The 19,894-nt window shown below is 41.1% G+C and overlaps 1 protein-coding gene across 5 annotated transcripts in view; it reads left to right on the top strand.

Annotated features, from left to right (window-relative positions):
• The window catches only part of LOC106605499 (single-minded homolog 1-A), a 29,534-nt gene that overhangs the window by 2,432 nt on the left and 7,208 nt on the right, over positions 1-19,894 (top strand). For 2 of the 5 annotated variants that reach the window (XR_014392376.1, XM_014201223.3), the window contains exons 3-9: positions 4,113-4,216; positions 5,025-5,114; positions 5,274-5,382; positions 5,491-5,576; positions 5,899-6,098; positions 6,342-6,457; positions 16,380-16,527. Coding sequence is in view for 4 of the 5 variants with exons in the window: in XM_014201223.3 (XP_014056698.1) it covers positions 4,113-4,216; positions 5,025-5,114; positions 5,274-5,382; positions 5,491-5,576; positions 5,899-6,098; positions 6,342-6,457; positions 16,380-16,527 (853 nt within the window). In the remaining variant the exon portion in view is untranslated. The remainder of the gene's footprint in view (positions 1-4,112; positions 4,217-5,024; positions 5,115-5,273; positions 5,383-5,490; positions 5,577-5,898; positions 6,099-6,341; positions 6,458-16,379; positions 16,528-19,894) is intronic. The other 3 variants (XM_014201225.3, XM_014201226.3, XM_014201224.3) reach the window with 3 other exon arrangements.

Below are 19,894 nucleotides of genomic sequence, written 5' to 3'. Positions count from 1 at the left end.
CACGAGAGTATATGGATTGTGGATTTTGCTTAAAATCGATTCCCCCTGTGTCGAATGTTGTTTTTAGGCCTATAGGCCTAACCTATGTATGACGTTGCAGGTGATCAACGATTCATCGCATGCACAGGCGTCTTGGGCGTACCCGTAGATATTATCATATCAATAATGTTAATGCATAAGAAGGGGAACACTGCACGTAATAGGCCTACTGAACATATTTCATCTAAATTCTAGTTGACAAATTCCATAAGCACACGCGATTGGTTGTTTTGACATTGTGACAAGTGTCATATCTCGTCTACAGTTCATTTTATCTTCATCAGTGTTTTACTGAGTTGTCCAAGGTCCAGATATCTGTCTAACACTATACACCTACTTCAAATTGGGGGATTCCTCACGAACTAAAAACTAAAAAATACCATGATTGGGGGATTTTCACGAAATTGAATCCATAGAAGGGTCCTTTGGAGGAAGAATTGTTGACATATATTTGACATTTGTACATTAAAGCATAATTGAGAAATAAAGACTTGAATTTCGAATATTTGTGACATTTTCGATTTACCCAGGCCTCCTTTAAGACTCTATAATGTTTCATCTGTAGGTGCTGCAAAGCAGAAATTGCTTTCATATGAAGCTTTGCCACTTGCTCTGTGATATTAGTAGTATTCTGATTTCAATAACAATTTTATTACATTAATTTATAACAATTTAAAAAATGTGATTTGGTTATTTGTCAATATAGGCCTATGGTTTAACATAGTACAGATCTACCTACTCTACAGGCATATCAAAGTCCCAGAGTGGGATCTCTGCTAGTTTTACATTTATGGACCATTTTATACAGAGAAATTGACAAAGTAGGCAATGTAGCCAATCACAGCCCTCTTTTTACTTGCATCATTACACATCCTGCAAATCACCAGCAGAGGGCGACCATTTTGAATCCATTTTCACATTCCCTCATTGATAATACTTACAAATTACTCTAAAAGTAGCAGAGATCCCACTCTGGAACTTTGATAGTCTGTAGAGTATATAGAGAAATTAGCCAAATCCAAAATGGTAGCCTATATTTTCAATGTTCATGTTTATATTTTTCAATATTAATACATTTGTCATACATCTTTATAAAAAATATATAGCTGATATCACAGAGCAAACAGTAAAGCTTCATGTGACACCAATCTTTGCTTTGTAGCACCTACAGATGAAACATTATGGAGTCTTAAAGGAGGCCTGGCTAAGACGAAAATGTCAGAAATATTCCAACTTCAATTAATTATTTCTCAATCATGCTTTAAGATACAAATGTCAAATATATGTCAACAATCCTTTCTCCAAAGCACCCTACTTTCGATTACATCTAGTGAAAATTCCCAAAATCTGGCCACTCCAATATGTCCCCTATACATTTTAAATCAATGAGCCATGATAACCATAGAAGTTAAATTGATAAAGAATTCACGGGTGCAACAAATACAGCCTCTTACAAGGCACGCCTCAAAATATGTTAATGAGCCAGAAACAACAATAGGCCTACCATGCACCCACTAGTGGTTAAAAGGTTTTTGGCGCTCCAAAGATACGTTTTTTGATTTTTACTGTTGATAATACCTAAAATGTCAGTTTTCCGTTACAGTGTAGGCTAAAGGCTAGGTTAGGTTATCAACTTAAGCCCGTTGTAGATAGGCCCGCCTACTCTTTAATATTGATAAAAGAGGAGAGGAGAAAAAAATGTAAACCAGAAATAGTCTATCTAGTGTTAGAAGCTCATTTCAGTCACAGTTTATCTGGGTGAATGGAATGATGAGGAAATTATGACAGGACTATGCTTGATTCGTTTTTTATCACCGTTCCATGATTTTAATAGGCTACAGCTTACCGTTTCCACACTTGATAAGGAAACAAAGCATGCGGTCGTTTCCCAACACAAGCATATGGTAAAATAAACTGATGAATAATTGAAGCTACAGTCTCACAGGAAGGAGGGGATAGTGGCTGTATGGGGGAATATTCTGTATACTCAGTTTAGGAGGGTCCTGTCACTGATGCGTTTTACGATCCGTATTGCGAGCCATGTGCGTTCCTCATTAAATAGCCTCTGCTGTTTTAAAGGGCTGTCCAAACACACACTGCTGCGAGGAGTGCAAAACAAATCGCCTTGAAACACATAACACAACGTCGAATTAGGCCCGGAAAGTGACAGCGTTTATTGCAAAGAAAATGTTCCGAGTATTCGCCAGTAAAAGATTATATAAAAATGTATAGAGGTGAGAGGGTTTATGGCCGTTATTGACAGCGAGCGGTCAATAACATTTGCTTCACCTCATGTTGTCCCACCGAGTTGAATTACAAGTCACATCAGAGAGCGGGAGAGACGTGTTGGTGCGTTTGTTTTTCTGAAGTCTTCCGCCGCTGTTAGATTAATCGAAAACACAAACAGACATACAATGCGTATTTGGGCCACCTCACATTTTATTTGGTTCAACAAAATGACATTAAATAACCATAACAGCAAACTATGTGTCTGGCTTATCAGGCGTTGCTGACGCAAAAAGGCTATATTAAAATCATAATTCCAATATAGGACATTAATAGGCCTAGCCCATTTCTTGGAAGGATTTTTAGCTTTTTATATTCCTATACCTTGTTGAAACCTGCACAATTAATGGGACACGATATATGTGTGTGTAGACCTACACAACATATTGTGCTTCTTCTAAGAGCTGAGGCCCATGTAAATAATGATCTAAATCTGTTGTAGACGCGCACGTGAGCAAAATAACAGATTGAGCTCAGAGAAACTGGGAGCTTTTTCAACTGCAATTTTATAGGAGACGAATACAATTTTCTAGCCATGCATGCGAGCAATTGAACACTCTTTCAGGACAGGGCTCTACAGACTAATCTTTGAGTCGTCACTAACACCTCTTTTGTTTGAAATGTAGGTCCTACTTTTGTTCACTCATGTCGCAGGAGTATCTTTAGATCCTATTTCTGAATGTAATGCCCAATTTAGTGATTATCTTAAGCGCGCGTTGATGTCGAAGAGAGCCTAATTCCCTGCGGTAGGTCAAGTGCGAGAACCTAAAGGCCCCAGCTCGAGCTCCCACACAGATTACCATGGCGCGGAGAGGAACAGACAGTCCCACCTATGGGGTCATCACTAGTTACCACAGCCTATTTGTACAATTATACATTTTTTAAAATGTGATTTTAAATCGAACCCTTATCTTAAACACACTTCTAACCTTATGCCTAACCCTAACCTTAAATTAAGCCAAAAAAAGCTAATGTTTTTTTTTATATACATTTTTACAATATAGCCAATTTTGACTTTGTGGCTTTGGTACCTAGTGGAAACCCACCTATGGCCCTGCTTACTTGTAATTAGCTTAAAACGTGACGTATTGACACACAAAAAACGGCCCTAGTATAATTATAGTTTCCCCCCCACTACAAGCTTCCACATGTTACGGTATTGATAGTAATTCATTAGAACGATATGAAATTCTAAAGGTTAAGAGATTTAGATTAAATCATTGTCTATTGAATAATATATTATTTTCCATATGATGCTGAATGGTCCAGCTCCTGTAGTGAACAGGCTGCATATTTGAGTTATGGTTAAGGAGTAATTTGTTTGTTTCAGTTGTGTAAACGTGAAGTGCATTTTTGGTTAATATTAAAATGCGAAACGTTTTTGTTGTTGGAGGAGATTTGCACGTCCAATTTCTTGCCAACCTGTTTACAGTCCACTTATCGCTGTGAAATCAGGTGTGCTCAACTGAACGAAGAATATTAGGTTTTTAAATATACACCCTAACATTATATTTATTTCAAGTGTGAATATGAATATTATTATTCACACTAAAATCATTGATTTTAACGCTGATAGACATATTATTACATTTACACAATTACGTCGAAAATGAATAATGCATCTCAAAGGCATCCTCTCTATAAGGATATTAGGCCTATGTAAGATTATTATTGTCATGTTTGGATATTATGATGATGAGTATTATTATGTCGCTTTTATTATAACTTATGTACATTCATTCTAAAATACAAACTGATATTCACTTATTTTCCCATGTGTGTTGCAGGTCTGGGAGAGTCCTGGGGCCACGTGAGTCGGACCAGATCTCTGGATAATGTTGGGCGGGAGCTGGGATCACATCTGTTACAGGTGGGATCACATATCCTACAGGTGCAGACTTATTTGAATTATGAACGCCATTTTTATCTTTGGAATATAATAGAAATGTAAAAAAAATGTCGAATGGTAAACGTGTTTTTATTATTGTAAATTCTGTACAGATGACTTATTTTTTATTGTATTATTATTATTATCATTATTATTATCATCATAATCCCACGTGACAGCAGCAGTTGTCGCCAAATCCATATTTTAAAGGGAGAGTGATTTTCTTCCTCACAACATCTCCCTCCTGCTGCTCTCATTCTTGTGGATATAAATCTGGAAATATCTTCAACGCATTCATAGTCACGCGCCTCTCTTCTCTCCTCCGGGAGTCTCTAGTTAACAAGGGTTCGTTCCTACATGATCGTAACAACACTAAATGCAACACAGCAAAAGTACCATGGCCTAGTAGTTACAGTATAGTCGAAGTTCTAGACTATAATAATGATATTAATAAGTATGCAGACATTATTAGTGTGTTTCTATTGATAATTTCAAGCAAGGTAATTAATAATTTCAAGATAATTAATTTGGATACATTGAACAAAATGTTATTATTATTATGCTAATTGGTAACAACCTTTTTGATACAGTCAACCGATAAAAAAACACAATGCTACGATGCCGTCATATACGTCTCCGATATTTTCCTTATTTTGTATTGACAACAGATTGATTGATTATTAATTTGAGAACTTAAATGATCTAATAGCCTGTATAGTAGCATTAATATGTAGGCCTAGCTAGGCAAAGATCTACGCACATTTTGTCCACATTGGACCTAATTAATATGTACATTACATTTATTTTTCAGACGTTGGACGGGTTCATTTTTGTGGTTGCTCCTGACGGGAAAGTAATGTACATATCTGAAACAGCATCGGTCCATTTGGGCTTATCACAGGTAGGCTGCTACACAATCCGTCTTTATTTATATTAAATTGATTGCTTTATTTTGCATTCGATTTAAATCGATCCTTGTGCTTTGTGCTACAGTCGACATAGCCTATAGTCCTATGTTTTACGTTTCTTGAAAACAATGACTAAACGTGTATTTTAACAGGTAGAGCTGACCGGAAATAGTATTTACGAGTACATCCACCCCGCTGACCACGACGAAATGACAGCCGTGCTGACAGCTCACCAACCCTGCCACTCGCACTTTGTCCAAGGTATGGTAGCCTGTGTATGCTATGGTGACTGACTGAGCACTGAATCATGTGTCATGGTATTTACATTATATGGTCGTCTTTGATTGCGTTTTCTCTCTGTCTTTGAAGAATATGAAATGGAACGTTCGTTCTTCTTGAGAATGAAATGTGTCCTCGCGAAAAGAAATGCTGGTCTGACATGTGGTGGATACAAGGTAGGCCTTTGTTGCTACAGTTGTTAGATTATATAGTCAGTCATTCCAGGTTGTATTGATGTTGTGACTGAATTGTTGATAGTTGGCACATGGTCTTTATAATTGAAGCCTATATTTTTAACTTCTCTGGCAAACTGCAGTTGGTTTTTGAAAAATCCATCAAACTGTAGTTTTAGCCCTGCTAGAAACTCTCCGTTCCCAAGCAGTCCATAATTACAGAAATCTCATGCAATACCTCTAAACTGGTTGAATACATATTTCCATATGTGTATTCTTATATATTGTAGGCCTTCATGCATATTTGTGTGTACAATTCTGTCAGGTGATCCACTGCAGCGGGTACCTAAAAATCCGTCAGTACAGCCTGGACATGTCTCCATTTGATGGCTGCTACCAGAACGTGGGCTTGGTGGCGGTGGGCCACTCTCTACCGCCTAGCGCTGTCACTGAAATCAAACTACACAGCAACATGTTCATGTTCAGAGCCAGCCTGGATATGAAGCTCATTTTCCTCGACTCCAGGTAAATACAGCATTTAACGCAACTCACACACTGGAGATGCTTAGTGGTCCCAAATACTTAAGGTTCCACTTGAAACATCTTCTAACGGCTTTGTAGAGCATTCATAACATCTTCATAAACACTACATAGATGCATGAGTAGTCATACACATCTGAAATAATGAGGAAGATGCGGAAATTGGGTACGTTCTGTATGCATATGTATCTGTAATTCTGAGTGTATTTAATATTGTGTGTGTCCCAGGGTAGCTGAGCTGACAGGCTATGAGCCCCAGGATCTTATAGAGAAGACCCTCTATCACCATGTCCACAGCTGTGACTCCTTCCACCTGAGATGTGCACACCACTTGTGTGAGTTAGGTTTGTTTTGCTCTCCTACAGTTACTATCTCCCAGTCCTCAGCACTAGAATTTTCAATCTGTGATATATTAACAGTGTAGTGGCAATAGTATTACAAAAGGCATAACTAACACCACTGTCTGTGCTGAATGTTATACAGATATCTAATGTACTTACAGTGGATTCGGAAACTATTCAGACCCCTTGAATATTTCCACATTGTGTTACGTTACAGCCTTATTCTAAAATGTCATGTGCCTTTTACTGAGGAGTGGCTTCCGTCTGGCCACTCTACCATAAAGGCCGGATTGGTGGAGTGCTGCAGAGATGGTTGCCCTTCTGGAAGGATCTCCTATCTCCACAGAGGAACTCTGGAGCTCTATCAGAGTGACAATCGGGTTCTTAGTCACCTCCCTGACTAAGGCCCTTCTCCCCTGATTGCTCAGTTTGGTGGTTACAAACTTCTTCTATTTAAGAATGATGGAGGCCACTGTGTTCTTGGGGACCTTCAATGCTGCAGACATTTTTTGGTGCCTCGACACAATCCTGTCTCGGAGCTCTGTGGACAGTTATTTTGACCTCATGGCTTGGTTTTTGCTGTGACATGCACTGTCAACTGTGGGACCTTATATAGACAGGTGTGTGCCTTTCCAAATCATGTCCAATCAGTTGAATTTACCACAAGTGGACTCCAATCAAGTTGTAGAAACATATCAAGGATGATCAATGGAAACAGGATGCACCTCAGCTCAATTTTGAGTCTCATAGCAAAGGGTCTGATTACTTATATAAATAAGGTATTTCTAAAAACCTGTTTTCGCTTTGTCATTATGGGGTATTGTGATTTTTATTTTATTTAATACATTTTAAAACGAGGATATAACGTAACAAAATGTGAAAAAAGTCAAGGGATCTGAATACTTTCCGAATGCACTGTAATTGTACTTTAATAATTGCTTTACATCACATGAAACAAAGTGCCTTTTTTTCCATTTATAAAAATTGCTTTATGAACTATCTGATTGATATTATAGTTTCACGTCGAAAATATTATCTGACAAATAAAATATTATCTTTTTTAATTATGTCTTATCAGTTCTAATATATTTTGTGTATATGACAGAGTAATTGCAATAACCTGTTCTACTTAGAACAACATCCATCCTCTCACAAAAATAGTGCCAGAAGAAATGGCAGCAGTTTTACGGGCGCCTAACCAATTGTGCTATTATGTGGGGGTTTTCGCATTATTTGTAACTTATTTTGTACATAATGTTTCTGCAACCGTATCTTATGGCAAAAAAGAGCTTCTGGATATGAGGACAGCTGATCACTACCTCGGATCAGACAAAGATTTTTTCAACAACAAGCAAGACTCACCTGATATTCTCCAAACACCCGGCAGGGCCGACATCCCAGTTATTCTCAAGAGGAAGCGACACAGGTACAGAGGACGAAGAGCCTGATGCCTCGTCAGGACCTGCAGAAGGCGAGTAGGAAAGCTGCCATTACCGTCAATATTACTCGCCAACGTGCAATCATTGGACAATAAATTAGACAAGGTACGATCACAAATATCCTACCAACGGGACATCAAAAACTGTAATATCCTATGTTTCACGGAATCGTGGCTGAATGACGACATGGATATTCAGCTAGCGGGATATACGCTGCACAGGCAGGATAGAACAGCACACTTCGATAAGACAAAGGGGGGCGGTCTGTGCATATTTGTAAACAACAGCTGGTGCACAAAATCTAAGGAAGTCTCTAGATTTTGCTCACCTGAAGTAGAGTATATTGTGATAAATTGCAGGCCACACTACTTGCCTAGAGAGTTCTCAGCTATACTTTTAGTGGCTGTTTATTTACCACCACAAACAGATGCTGGCACTAAGACTGCGCTCAGTCAGCTGTATAAGGAAATAAGCAAACAGGAAAACGCTCACCCAGAGACGGCGCTCCTAGTGGCCGGAGAATTTAATGCAGGGAAACTTAAATCAGTTCTACTAAATCTCTATCAACATGTTAAATGTGCAACCAGAGGGAAAGGAATTGTAGATCACCTGTACTCGACACACAGAGACGCGTACAAAGCTCTCCCTCGCCCTCCATTTGGCAAATCCGACCACAATTCTATCCTCCTGATTCCTGCTTACAAGCAAAAATTAAAGCAGGAAGCACCAGTGACTCGGTCTATAAAAAAATGGTCAGATGAAGCAGATGCTAAACTACAGGACTGTTTTGCTATCACAGACTGGAACATGTTCTGGGATTCTTCCGATGACATTGAGGAATACACCACATTAGTCACAGGCTTTATCAATAAGTGCATCGAGGACGTCGTCCCCACAGTGACTGTCCTTACATACCCCAACCAGAAGCCATGGATTACAGGCAACATTCGCACTGAGCTAAAGGGTAGAGCTGCATCTTTCAAGGTGTGGGACTCTAACCCAGAAGCTTACAAGAAATGCCACTATGCCCTACGACGAACCATCAAACAGGCAAAGCGTCAATACAGGGCTAAGATTGAATCATACTACACCGGCTCCGACGCTCGTCGGATGTGGCAGGGCTTGCAAACTATTACAGACTACAAAGGGAAGCACAGCCGCGAGCTGCCCAGTGACACGAGCCTACCAGACGAGCTAAATCACTTCCTTGCTTGCTTCGAGGCAAGCAACACTAAGGCAGCTGTTCCGGATGACTGTGTGATCACGCTCTCCTTAGCCGACGTGAGTAAGACCCTTAAACAGGTCAACATACACAAGGCTGCCTCCTGTACTCCCTGTTCACCCACGACTGCATGGCCAGGCACGACTCCAACACCATCATTAAGTTTGCAGACGACACAACAGTGGTAGGCCTGATCACCGACAATGACGAGACAGCCTATAGGGAGGAGGTCAGAGACCTGGCCGGGTGGTGCCAGAATAACAACGTATCCCTCAATGTAACCAAGACTAAGGAGATGATTGTGGACTACAGGAAAAGGAGCACTGAGCACGCCCCAATTCTCATCGACGGGGCTGTAGTGGAGCAGGTTGAGAGCTTCAAGTTCCTTGATGTCCACATCAAAAACAAACTAGAATGGTCCAAGCACACCAAGACAGTCATGAACATTATCATCCCAGATGGCGTAGACGTCTTTGTCCTTCGTCTTGTCATGTCCCATGTATATATATATTTACATCTTTTCTTCGCATATCTTTTTATATATTTTTTTTCTAAAAACTCAACCTCAAAACACTCTCCTGCAACCCGCCTCACCAATTTCAAAATAAAAAGAAAGAGAAAAAAAAAAGAGAAAAAAAAGTATTATTTACCTCAAATCTGAAATCCACAACAAATGCTTGCCAGAGGTTAGCCAGAGGCTGGCCAGTTCACTGGCTAACGTTGGAGTTCAGCTAGCCACGGTTGGGAGTCATCAGCTATCCCTTAGCTTGAAAAGCTATCGCCAGTTTTGTACAGCGAGACTCAGACCAGAGCATACCGGACCTATTTTCTCTCCATATCCCCGGATTTCTACCACAGGCTCTGGACATTTACACCTGGATCTGGCAGCTAGCTAGCTGCTACCCGAGTGACTATTGGCTAACGTCGGTCCCGGAGCTAACATCAATTATTCCAGAGCTAGCCAGCTGAAGAGTTCCATTAGCCACTCCTGGGCTACAATCACCTATCCGGACCCGTGTTACTGCCGATGCGGAGCCCCATCGGGCCTTCACGACTGGACTACCGACGTTATCTGCCCGAGGGAGTTATCCAACTGGCCCCTCCGTAACCTGAACACCCATTTGCGGCCCGCTAATCGTTAGCTGACTTATCGGCTGCTATCTGAATAGGACTATCGGACAATTTTCTTGGGACACTATAACTATTTTTGCCACACGGAACCCCACTAATCTACAGACGGAAACGTACGAGGTGGCTAAAAACAGGTCTCCCTCCATCTTCTGCCAGCTTTCTACCTATGGCCCGGCTAGCTGTCTGAATCCCACGGGACCCTTATGATCACTCGGCTAAGCATGTCTCTCCATAATGTCAATATGCCTTGTCCATTGCTGTTCTGGTTAGTGTTTATTGGCTTATTTCACTGTAGAGCCTCTAGCCCTGCTCATTATACCTTATCCAACCTTTCAGTTCCACCACCCACACATGCTATGACATCTTCTGGTTTCAATGATGTTTCTAGAGACAATATCTCTCTCATCATCACTCAATGTCTAGGTTTACCTCCACTGTATTCACATCCTACCATACCTTTGTCTGTACATTATACCTTGAAGCTATTTTATCGCCCCCAGAAACCTGCTCCTTTTACTCTCTATTCGGGGCGTCATAGATGACCAATTCTCATAGCTTTTAGCCGTACCCTTATCCTACTCCTCCTCTCACAAATTATCAATGAACTTACCTGGTACCACCCCAAAGCCTTAAACACTGGCACCCTCATAGATATCATCCTAACCAACTTGCCCTCTAAATACACCGCTGCTGTTTTCAACCAAGATCTCAGCAATCACTGCCTCATTGCCTGTATCCGTAATGGGTCAGCGATCAAACGACCTCCACTAATCACTGTCAAACGCTCCCTGAAACATTTCAGCGAGCAAGCCTTTCTAATTGACCTGGCCCGGGTATCCTGGAAGGATATTGACCTCATTCCATCAGTAGAGGATGCCTGGTTATTTAAAAAAAAATGCCTTCCTCACCATCTTAAATAAGCATGCCCCATTCAAGAAATTTAGAACCAGGAACAGATATAGCCATTTACATTTTACATTTTAGTCATTTAGCAGACACTCTTATCCAGAGCGACTTACAGTAGTGAACGCATACATTTCATACAATTTCATACATTTTTTTTTTTTTTTCCTGTGCTGGCCCCCCGTGGGAATCGAACCCACAACCCTGGTGTTGCAAACACCATGCTCTACCAACTGAGCTACAGGGAAGGCTAGTATTTAAGCACAGTTGATGGCCACGGAAGGAGAGTTTGGTTAGCCCTTGGTTCTCTCCAGACCTGACTGCCTTTAACCAACACAAAAACATCCTGTGGCGTTCTGCGTTAGCATCGAACAGCCCCGTGATATGCAACTTTTCAGGGAAGTTAGAAACCAATATACACAGGCAGTTAGAAAAGCCAAGGCTAGCTTTTTCAAGCAGAAATTTGCTTCCTGCAACACAAACTCAAAAAAGTTCTGGGACACTGTAAAGTCCATGGAGAATAAGAACACCTCCTCCCAGCTACCCACTGCACTGAGGATAGGAAACTCTGTCACCTCCGATAAATCCACTATAATTGAGAATTTCAATAAGCATTTTTCTACGGCTGGCCATGCTTTCCACCTGGCTACCCCTACCACAGTCAACAGCACTGCACCCCCCACAGCTACTCACCCAAGCCTACCCCATTTCTCCTTCTCCCAAATCCAGTCAGCTGATGTTCTGAAAGAGCTGCAAAATCTGGACCCCTACAAATCAGCCGGGCTAGACAATCTGGACCCTTTCTTTCTAAAATTATCTGCCGAAATTGTTGCAACCCCTATTACTAGCCTGTTCAACCTCTCTTTCGTGTCGTCTGAGATTCCAAAAGATTGGAATGCAGCTGCTGTCATCCCCCTCTTCAAAGGAGGGGACACTCTTGACCCAAACTGACCTATATCTATCCTACCGTGCCTTTCTAAGGTCTTCGAAAGCCAAGTCAACAAACAGATTACCGACCATTTCGAATCCCACCGCACCTTCTCCGCTATGCAATCTGGTTTCAGAGCTGGTCATGGGTGCACCTCAGCAATGCTAAAGGTCCTAAACGATATTGTAACCGCCATCGATAAGAAACAATACTGTGCTGCCGTATTCATTGACCTGGCCAAGGCTTTCGACTCTGTGAATCACCACATCCTCATCGGAAGACTCAATAGCCTTGGTTTCTCAAATGATTGCCTCGCCTGGTTCACCAACTACTTCTCTGATACAGTTCAATGTGTCAAATCAGATGGCCTGTTGTCCGGGCCTCTGGTAGTCTCTATGGGGGTGCCACAGGCTTCAATTCTTGGGCCAACTCTTTTCTCTGTATACATCAATGATGTTGCTCTTGCTGCTGGTGAGTCTCTGATCCACCTCTACGCAGACGACACCATTCTGTATACTTCTGGCCCGTCTTTGGACACTGTGTTAACTAACCTCCAGATGAGCTTCAATGCCATACAACTCTCCTTCCGTGGCCATCAACTGCTCTTAAATACTAGTAAAACTAAATGCATGCTCTTCAACCGATCGCTGCCCATACCTGCCCGCCCGCCCAGCATCACTACTCTGGACGGTTCTTACTTAGAATATGTGGACAACTACAAATACCTAGGTGTCTGGTTAGACTGTAAGCTCTCCTTCCAGACTCACATCAAACATCTCCAATCCAAAGTTAAATCTAGAATTGGCTTCCTATTTCGCAACAAAGCATGCTTCACTCATGCTGCCAAACATAGCCTCGTAAAACTGACCATCCTACCGATCCTCGACTTCGGCAATGTCATTTACAAAATAGCCTCCAATACCCTACTCAATAAACTGGATGCAGTCTATCACAGTGCCATCCGTTTTGTCACCAAAGCCCCATATACTACCTACCATTGAGACCTGTACGCTCTCGTTGGCTGGCCCTCGCTTCATACTTGTCGCCAAACCCACTGGCTCCAGGTCATCTACAAGACCCTGCTAGGTAAAGTTCCCCCTAATCTCGGCTCACTGGTCACCATAGCAGCGCCCACCTGTAGCACGCGCTCCAGCAGGTATATCTCTCTGGTCACCCCCAAAGCCAATTCCTCCTTTGGCCATCTCTCCTTCCAGTTCTCTGCTGCCAATGACTGGAACGAACTACAAAAATCTCTGCAACTGGAAACACTTATCTCCCGCTCTAGCTTTAAGTACCAGCTATCAGAGCAGCTCACGGATCACTACACCTGTACATAGCCCATCTATAATTTAGCCCAAACAACTACCTCTTCCCCTACTGTATTTATTTATTTATTTTGCTCCTTTGCACCCCATTATTTCTATTTCTACTTTGCACTTTCTTCCACTACAAATCTACCATTCCAGTGTTTTACTTGATATATTGTATTTACTTTGCCACCATGGCCTTTTTGCCTTTACCTCCCTTATCTAACCTCATTTGCTCACATTGTATATAGACTTATTTTTCTACTGTATTATTGACTGTATGTTTGTTTTACTCTATGTGTAACTCTGTGTTGTTGTATGTGTCGAACTGCTTTGCTTTATCTTGGCCAGGTCGCAATTGTAAATGAGAACTTGTTCTCAACTTGCCTACCTGGTTAAATAAAGGTAAAATAAAAAAATAAAATAAAAAGAGGGCACGACAAAGCCTATTCACCCTCAGGAAACTAAAAAGATTTGGCATGGGTCCTGAGATCCTCAAAAGGTTCTACAGCTGCAACATTGAGAGCGTCCTGACCGGTTGCATCACTGACTGGTACGGCAATTGCTCGGCCTCCGACCGCAAGGCACTTCAGAGGGTAGTGCGTACAGCCCAGTACATCACTGGGTCTAAGCTGCCTGCCATCCACGACCTCTAAACCAGGCGGTGTCAGAGGAAGGCCCTAAAAATTGTCAAAGACCCCAGCCACCCCAGTCATAGACTGTTCTCTCTACTACCGCATGGCAAGCGGTACCGGAGTGCCAAGTCTAGGACAAAAAGGCTTCTCAACGGTTTTTACCCCCAAGCCATAAGACTCCTGAACAGGTAACCAAATGGTTACCCGGACTATTTGCATTGTGTGCCCCCCCCCAACCCATCTTTTTATGCTGCTGCTACTCTCTGTTTATCATATATGCATAGTCACTTTAACTATACATTCATGTACATACTACCTCAATTGGCCCGACCAACCAGTGCTCCCGCACATTGGCTAACCGGGCTATCTGCATTGTGTCCCACCACCCACCACCCGCCAACCCCTCTTTATGCTACTGCTACTCTCTGTTCATCATATATGCATAGTCACTTTAACCATATCTACATGTACATACTACCTCAATAAGCCTGACTATCCGGTGTCTGTATATAGCCTTGCTACTGTTATTTTCAAATGTCTTTTTACTGTTGTTTTATTTCTTTACTTACCCCCCCCCCCCCACACACACACATAAGCATTTCACTGTAAGGTCTACTACACCTGTTGTATTCGGCGCACGTGACAAATAAACTTTGATTTGATTTGATGTTGCACTACTATCTTATCATTCAATTATGTTATACAGTTGAAGTCGGAAGTTTAGGACATCTACTTTGTGCATGACACAAGTAATTTTCCAACAATTGTTTACAGACAGATTATTTCACTTATCATTCACTGTATCACAATTCCAGTGGGTCAGAAGTTTACATTCAGTAAGTTGACTGCCTTTAAACAGCTTGAAAAATTCAAGAAAATTATGCCATGGCTTTAGAAGCTTCTGATAGGCTAATTGACATCGTTTGAGGCAACCTTCCCAACACCCACATGGTATAATTACATCAAAACCTAAAATGTAACTAGTCTGTATAAATCAATCGTTGCATTACTAGTAGCCAAATTATTCTCCATATAGGCCATGTGACGGTGTGGATAGGGTAGGGTACCTGTGGATGTATTTTAAGGCCTACCTTCAAACTCAGTGCCTCTTTGCTTGACATCATGAGAAAATGAAAAGAAATCAGCCAAGACCTCAGAAAAAAGAATTGTACACCTCCACAAGTCTGGGAGCAATTTCCAAATGCCTGAAGGTACCACGTTCATCTGTACAAACAATAGTAGGCAAGTATAAACACCATGGGACCACACAGCCGTCATACCACTCAGGAAGGAGACGCGTTCTGTCTCCTAGAGATGAACATACTTTGGTGCGAAAAGTGCATATCAATCCCAGAACAACAGCAAAGGACCTTGTGAAGATGCTTGGAGGAAACAGGTACAAAAGTATCTATATCCACAGTAAAACTAGTCCTATATCGACATAACCTAAAAGGCCGCTCAGCAAGGAAGAAGCCACTGCTCCAAAACCACCATAAAAAAGCCAGACTATGGTTTGCAACTGCACATGGGGACAAAGATCGTACTTTTTGGAGAAATGTCCTCTGGTCTGGTGAAACAGAAATAGAACTATTTGGCCATAATGACCATCGTTATGTTTGGAGGAAAAAGAGGGAGGCTTGTAAGCCAAAGACCACCATCCCAACCGTGAAGCACGGGGGTGGCAGCATCATGTTGTGGGGATGCTTTGCTGTTGGAGGGACTGGTGCACTTCACAAAATAGATGGCATCATGAGGCAGGACATTTATGTGGATATATTCAGTCAGGAAGTTAAAGCCTGGTCACAAATGGGTCTTCCAAATGGACAATGACCCCAAGCAAACTTCCAAAATTGTGGCAAAATGGCTTAAGGACAACAAAGTCAAGGTATTAGAGTGGCCATCACAAAGCCCTGACCTCAATCCTGTATAAAATGTGTGGGCAGAACTGAAAAAGTGTGGGTGAGCAAGGAGGCCTACAAACCTGACTCAGTTACACCAGCTCTGTCAGGAGGAATGGGCCAAAATTCACCCAACTTATTGTGGGAAGCTTGTGGAAGGCTACCCGAAACGTTTGACCCAAGTTAAACAATTTAAAGGCAATGCTAAATGTTTTTGGCTAAGGTGTATGTAAACTTCCGACTTCAACTGTAGATGACCACTAATTAATGCTTCATCATTTTTGGAACGATGATATAAACAAGAATTTCAGTTTCTCTCTAACTCTCTCTCTCCCCCTCTATTTGTCTCCGTGTATCCCTCTCTTTGTCTCTGTCTCTGTCTCTCTCTCTCTCTCTCTCTCTCTCTCTCTCTCTCTCTGTGACTGTCTGTCTCTCGCTCTCTGTCTCTCTCTCTCTGTCCAGTGCTGGTGAAAGGCCAAGTGACCACTAAGTACTATAGGTTCCTGGCTAAGCAGGGTGGCTGGGTTTGGGTTCAGAGCTATGCCACCATCGTACACAACAGCCGTTCCTCCAGACCCCACTGTATCGTCAGTGTCAACTACGTCCTCACGTAGGTACCTCAGCAAAACCCCAGAGGATAACACATGAAAGCATTGTACAACAGTTATTTCTTTTGTGATCCTTGGTGGATGACATACAGGACCAACACTACATCAGTGGGTCATAATATGTGTGCAAGTCCCACCATGTGTATTAGAGGTCGACCGATTATGATTTTTCAACGACGATACCGCTACCGATTATTGAAGTACCAAAATAAAGCTGATACCGATTAATCACCCTATTTGTATATATGTATTTGTAATAATGACAATTACAACAATACTGAATGAACAATGAACACTTTTATTTTAACTCAATATAATACATCAATAAAATCTATTTAGTCTCAAATAAATAATGAAACATGTTCAATTTGGTTTAAAAATAATGCAAAAACAAAGTGTTGGAGAATAAATTAATAGTGTACTATGTGCATTGTTAGAAAGCTAACGTTTAAGTTCCTTGCTCAGAACATGAGAACATATGAAAGTTGGTGGTTCCTTTTAACATGAGTCTTCAATATTCCCAGGTAAGAAGTTTTGGGTTGTAGTTATTATAGGACTATTTCTCTCTATACCATTTGTATTTCATATACCTTTGACTATTGGATGTTCTAATAGGTACTTTAGTATTGCCAGCCTAATCTCGGGAGTTGATAGGCTTGAAGTCATAAACAGCGCAATGCTTGAAGCACAGCGAAGAGCTGCTGGCCTACGCAGGAAAGTGCTGATTGAATGAATGCTTACGAGCCTGCTGCTGCCTACCACCGCTCAGTCAGACTGCTCTATCAAATCATAAACTTAATTATAATATAATAAACACAGAAATACGAGCCTTAGGTCATTAATATGGTCAAATCCGGAAACTATCATTTCGAAAACAAAACGTTTATTCTTTCAGTGAAATACGTAACCATTCCGAATTGTATCTAACGGGTGGCATCCATAAGTCTAAATATTGCTGTTACATTGCACAACCTTCAATGTTATGTCATAATTACGTAAAATTCTGGCAAATTAGTTCGCAACGAGCCAGGCGGCCCAAACTGTTGCATATAACCTGACTCTGTGTGCAATGAACGCAAGAGAAGTGACACAATTTCCCTAGTTTAATATTGCCTGCTAACATGAATTTCTTTTAACTAAATATGCAGGTTTAAAAATATATACTTCTGTGTATTGATTTTAAGAAAGGCATTGATGTTTATGGTTAGGTACATTCGTGCAACGATTGGGCTTTTTTCGCAAATGCGCTTTTGTTAAATCATCCCCCATTTGTCGAAGTTGGCTGTCTTTGCTAGGAAGAAATGGTCTTCACACAGTTCGCAACGAGTCAGGCGACCCAAACTGCTGCATATACCCTGACTCTGTTGAACAGAACATAAGAGAAGTGACACAATTTCCCTAGTTAAAATAAATTCATGTTAGCAGGCAATATTAACTAAATATGCAGGTTTAAAAATATATACTTGTGTATTGATTTTAAGAAAGGCGTTGATGTTTATGGTTAGGTACACATTGGTGCAACGACAGTGCTTTTTTTCGCGAATGCGCTTGTTAATACACCCGTTTGGCGAAGTAGGCTGTGATTCAATGATAAATTAACAGGCACCGCATCGATTATATGCAACGTAGGACAAGCTAGATAAACTAGTAATATCTTCAACCATGTGTAGTTAAATAGTGATTATGTTAAGATTGATTGTTTTTTATACGATACATTTAATGCTAGCTAGCACCTTACCTTGGCTCCTTGCTGCACTTGCATAACAGGTAGTCAGCCTACCACGCAGTCTCCTCGTGGAGTGCAGTGTAATCGGCCATGATCGGTGTCCAAAAATGCAGAGTACCGATTGTTATGAAAACTTGAAATCGGCCCTAATTAATCGGCCATTCCGATTAATCGGTCGACCTCTAGTGTGTATAGCCTACCCTTTTGCTTTGTCTGTACATCACCAATAAGTCTGTAGTGCTGTCAGTGGAAAGAATGGTGCTGTAGGTCTAGGGTGTCTGGTATTTCTTCAGTGGATGGTTATATCTCCTATCGGGAGGCATGGCACCGCAGAGAGAGATCAGCAGTCACATCTGTCCTTGATTTGTTTGGTCTGATGTGATTCCTGGCTCTGAGAGGGTCAGGCCAGGCTTGAGCCTGTTCAGATTTTTACACAGCACCACACACACACACAGACTTCTTTGTAGCTCAGCTTAGCTGTCGTTTCCCTCTCTGATAAGATAATGAGTATTGGCACCCGAGGTTTACACAAGCCTTCAATGCAAATCAATTAACGAGAGGTTAATAAGAAATATATTTATTTTTAGGTTAATAAGAAACATGACACGTTTTTTTGGTTCATTTGCTTAAATGACTTAAGTGTAGTGGATGAGGTGTTTGTTGAAGGTAAGTTTTGACAGGATTGTAAATAGGACCTTTTTATTTGTGGAGCTCATTTATAGTGGAACAAAGTTGTGTATTTTCGTCTTATCAAAGCCTGTCGACTGTGTTTTTTGTTGTTCTGTAGATGTTAGAATGAAATGTTCTGTTAGATTTTTCTGTCTAATAGGGTGAGAGTTTACAGTAGCTGACAGGAAGACTGCAGCGTTCTATCACCGTTTTCAATTTAGAATAATCATTTCTTGAAAAACTGAAAGTTGTTTACTGTCACTTTCTTCTGCTGTAGAATAGTTATGATGTGTAGTAGTGTGGATGTCTGTGTGTAGAATAGTTATGATGTGTACTAGTGTGGATGTCTGTGTGTAGATAAGTTATGATGTCTAGTAGTGTGGATGTCTGTGTGTAGAATAGTTATGATGTGTACTAGTGTGGATGTCTGTGTGTAGAATAGTTATGATGTGTAGTAGTGTGGATGTCTGTGTGTAGAATAGTTATGATGTGTACTAGTGTGGATGTCTGTTTGTACAATAGTTATGATGTGTACTAGTGTGGATGTCTGTGTGTAGAATAGTTATGATGTGTAGTAGTGTGGATGTCTGTGTGTAGAATAGTTATGATGTGTACTAGTGTGGATGTCTGTGTGTAGAATAGTTATGATGTGTAGTAGTGTGGATGTCTCTGTAGAATAGTTATGATGTGTAGTAGTGTGGATGTCTGTGTGTAGAATAGTTATGATGTGTACTTGTGTGGATGTCTGTGTGTAGAATAGTTAAGATGTGTAGTAGTGTGGATGTCTGTGTGTAGAATAGTTAAGATGTGTAGTAGTGTGGATGTCTGTGTGTAGAATCGTTTTTGTCTAGTAGTGTGGATGTCTGTGTGTAGAATAGTTATTGTGTAGTAGTGTGGATGTCTGTGGTTGTAGAATAGATATTGTGTAGTAGTGTGGATGTCTGTGGTCGTTGAGTAATTATTGTGTAGTAGTG

This window comes from Salmo salar, chromosome 05 (genome assembly GCF_965601325.2).
Source record: "Salmo salar chromosome 05, fSalSal1, whole genome shotgun sequence".
NCBI lineage: Eukaryota > Metazoa > Chordata > Actinopteri > Salmoniformes > Salmonidae > Salmo > Salmo salar.
This window is presented reverse-complemented; position numbering and strand designations above follow the sequence as displayed.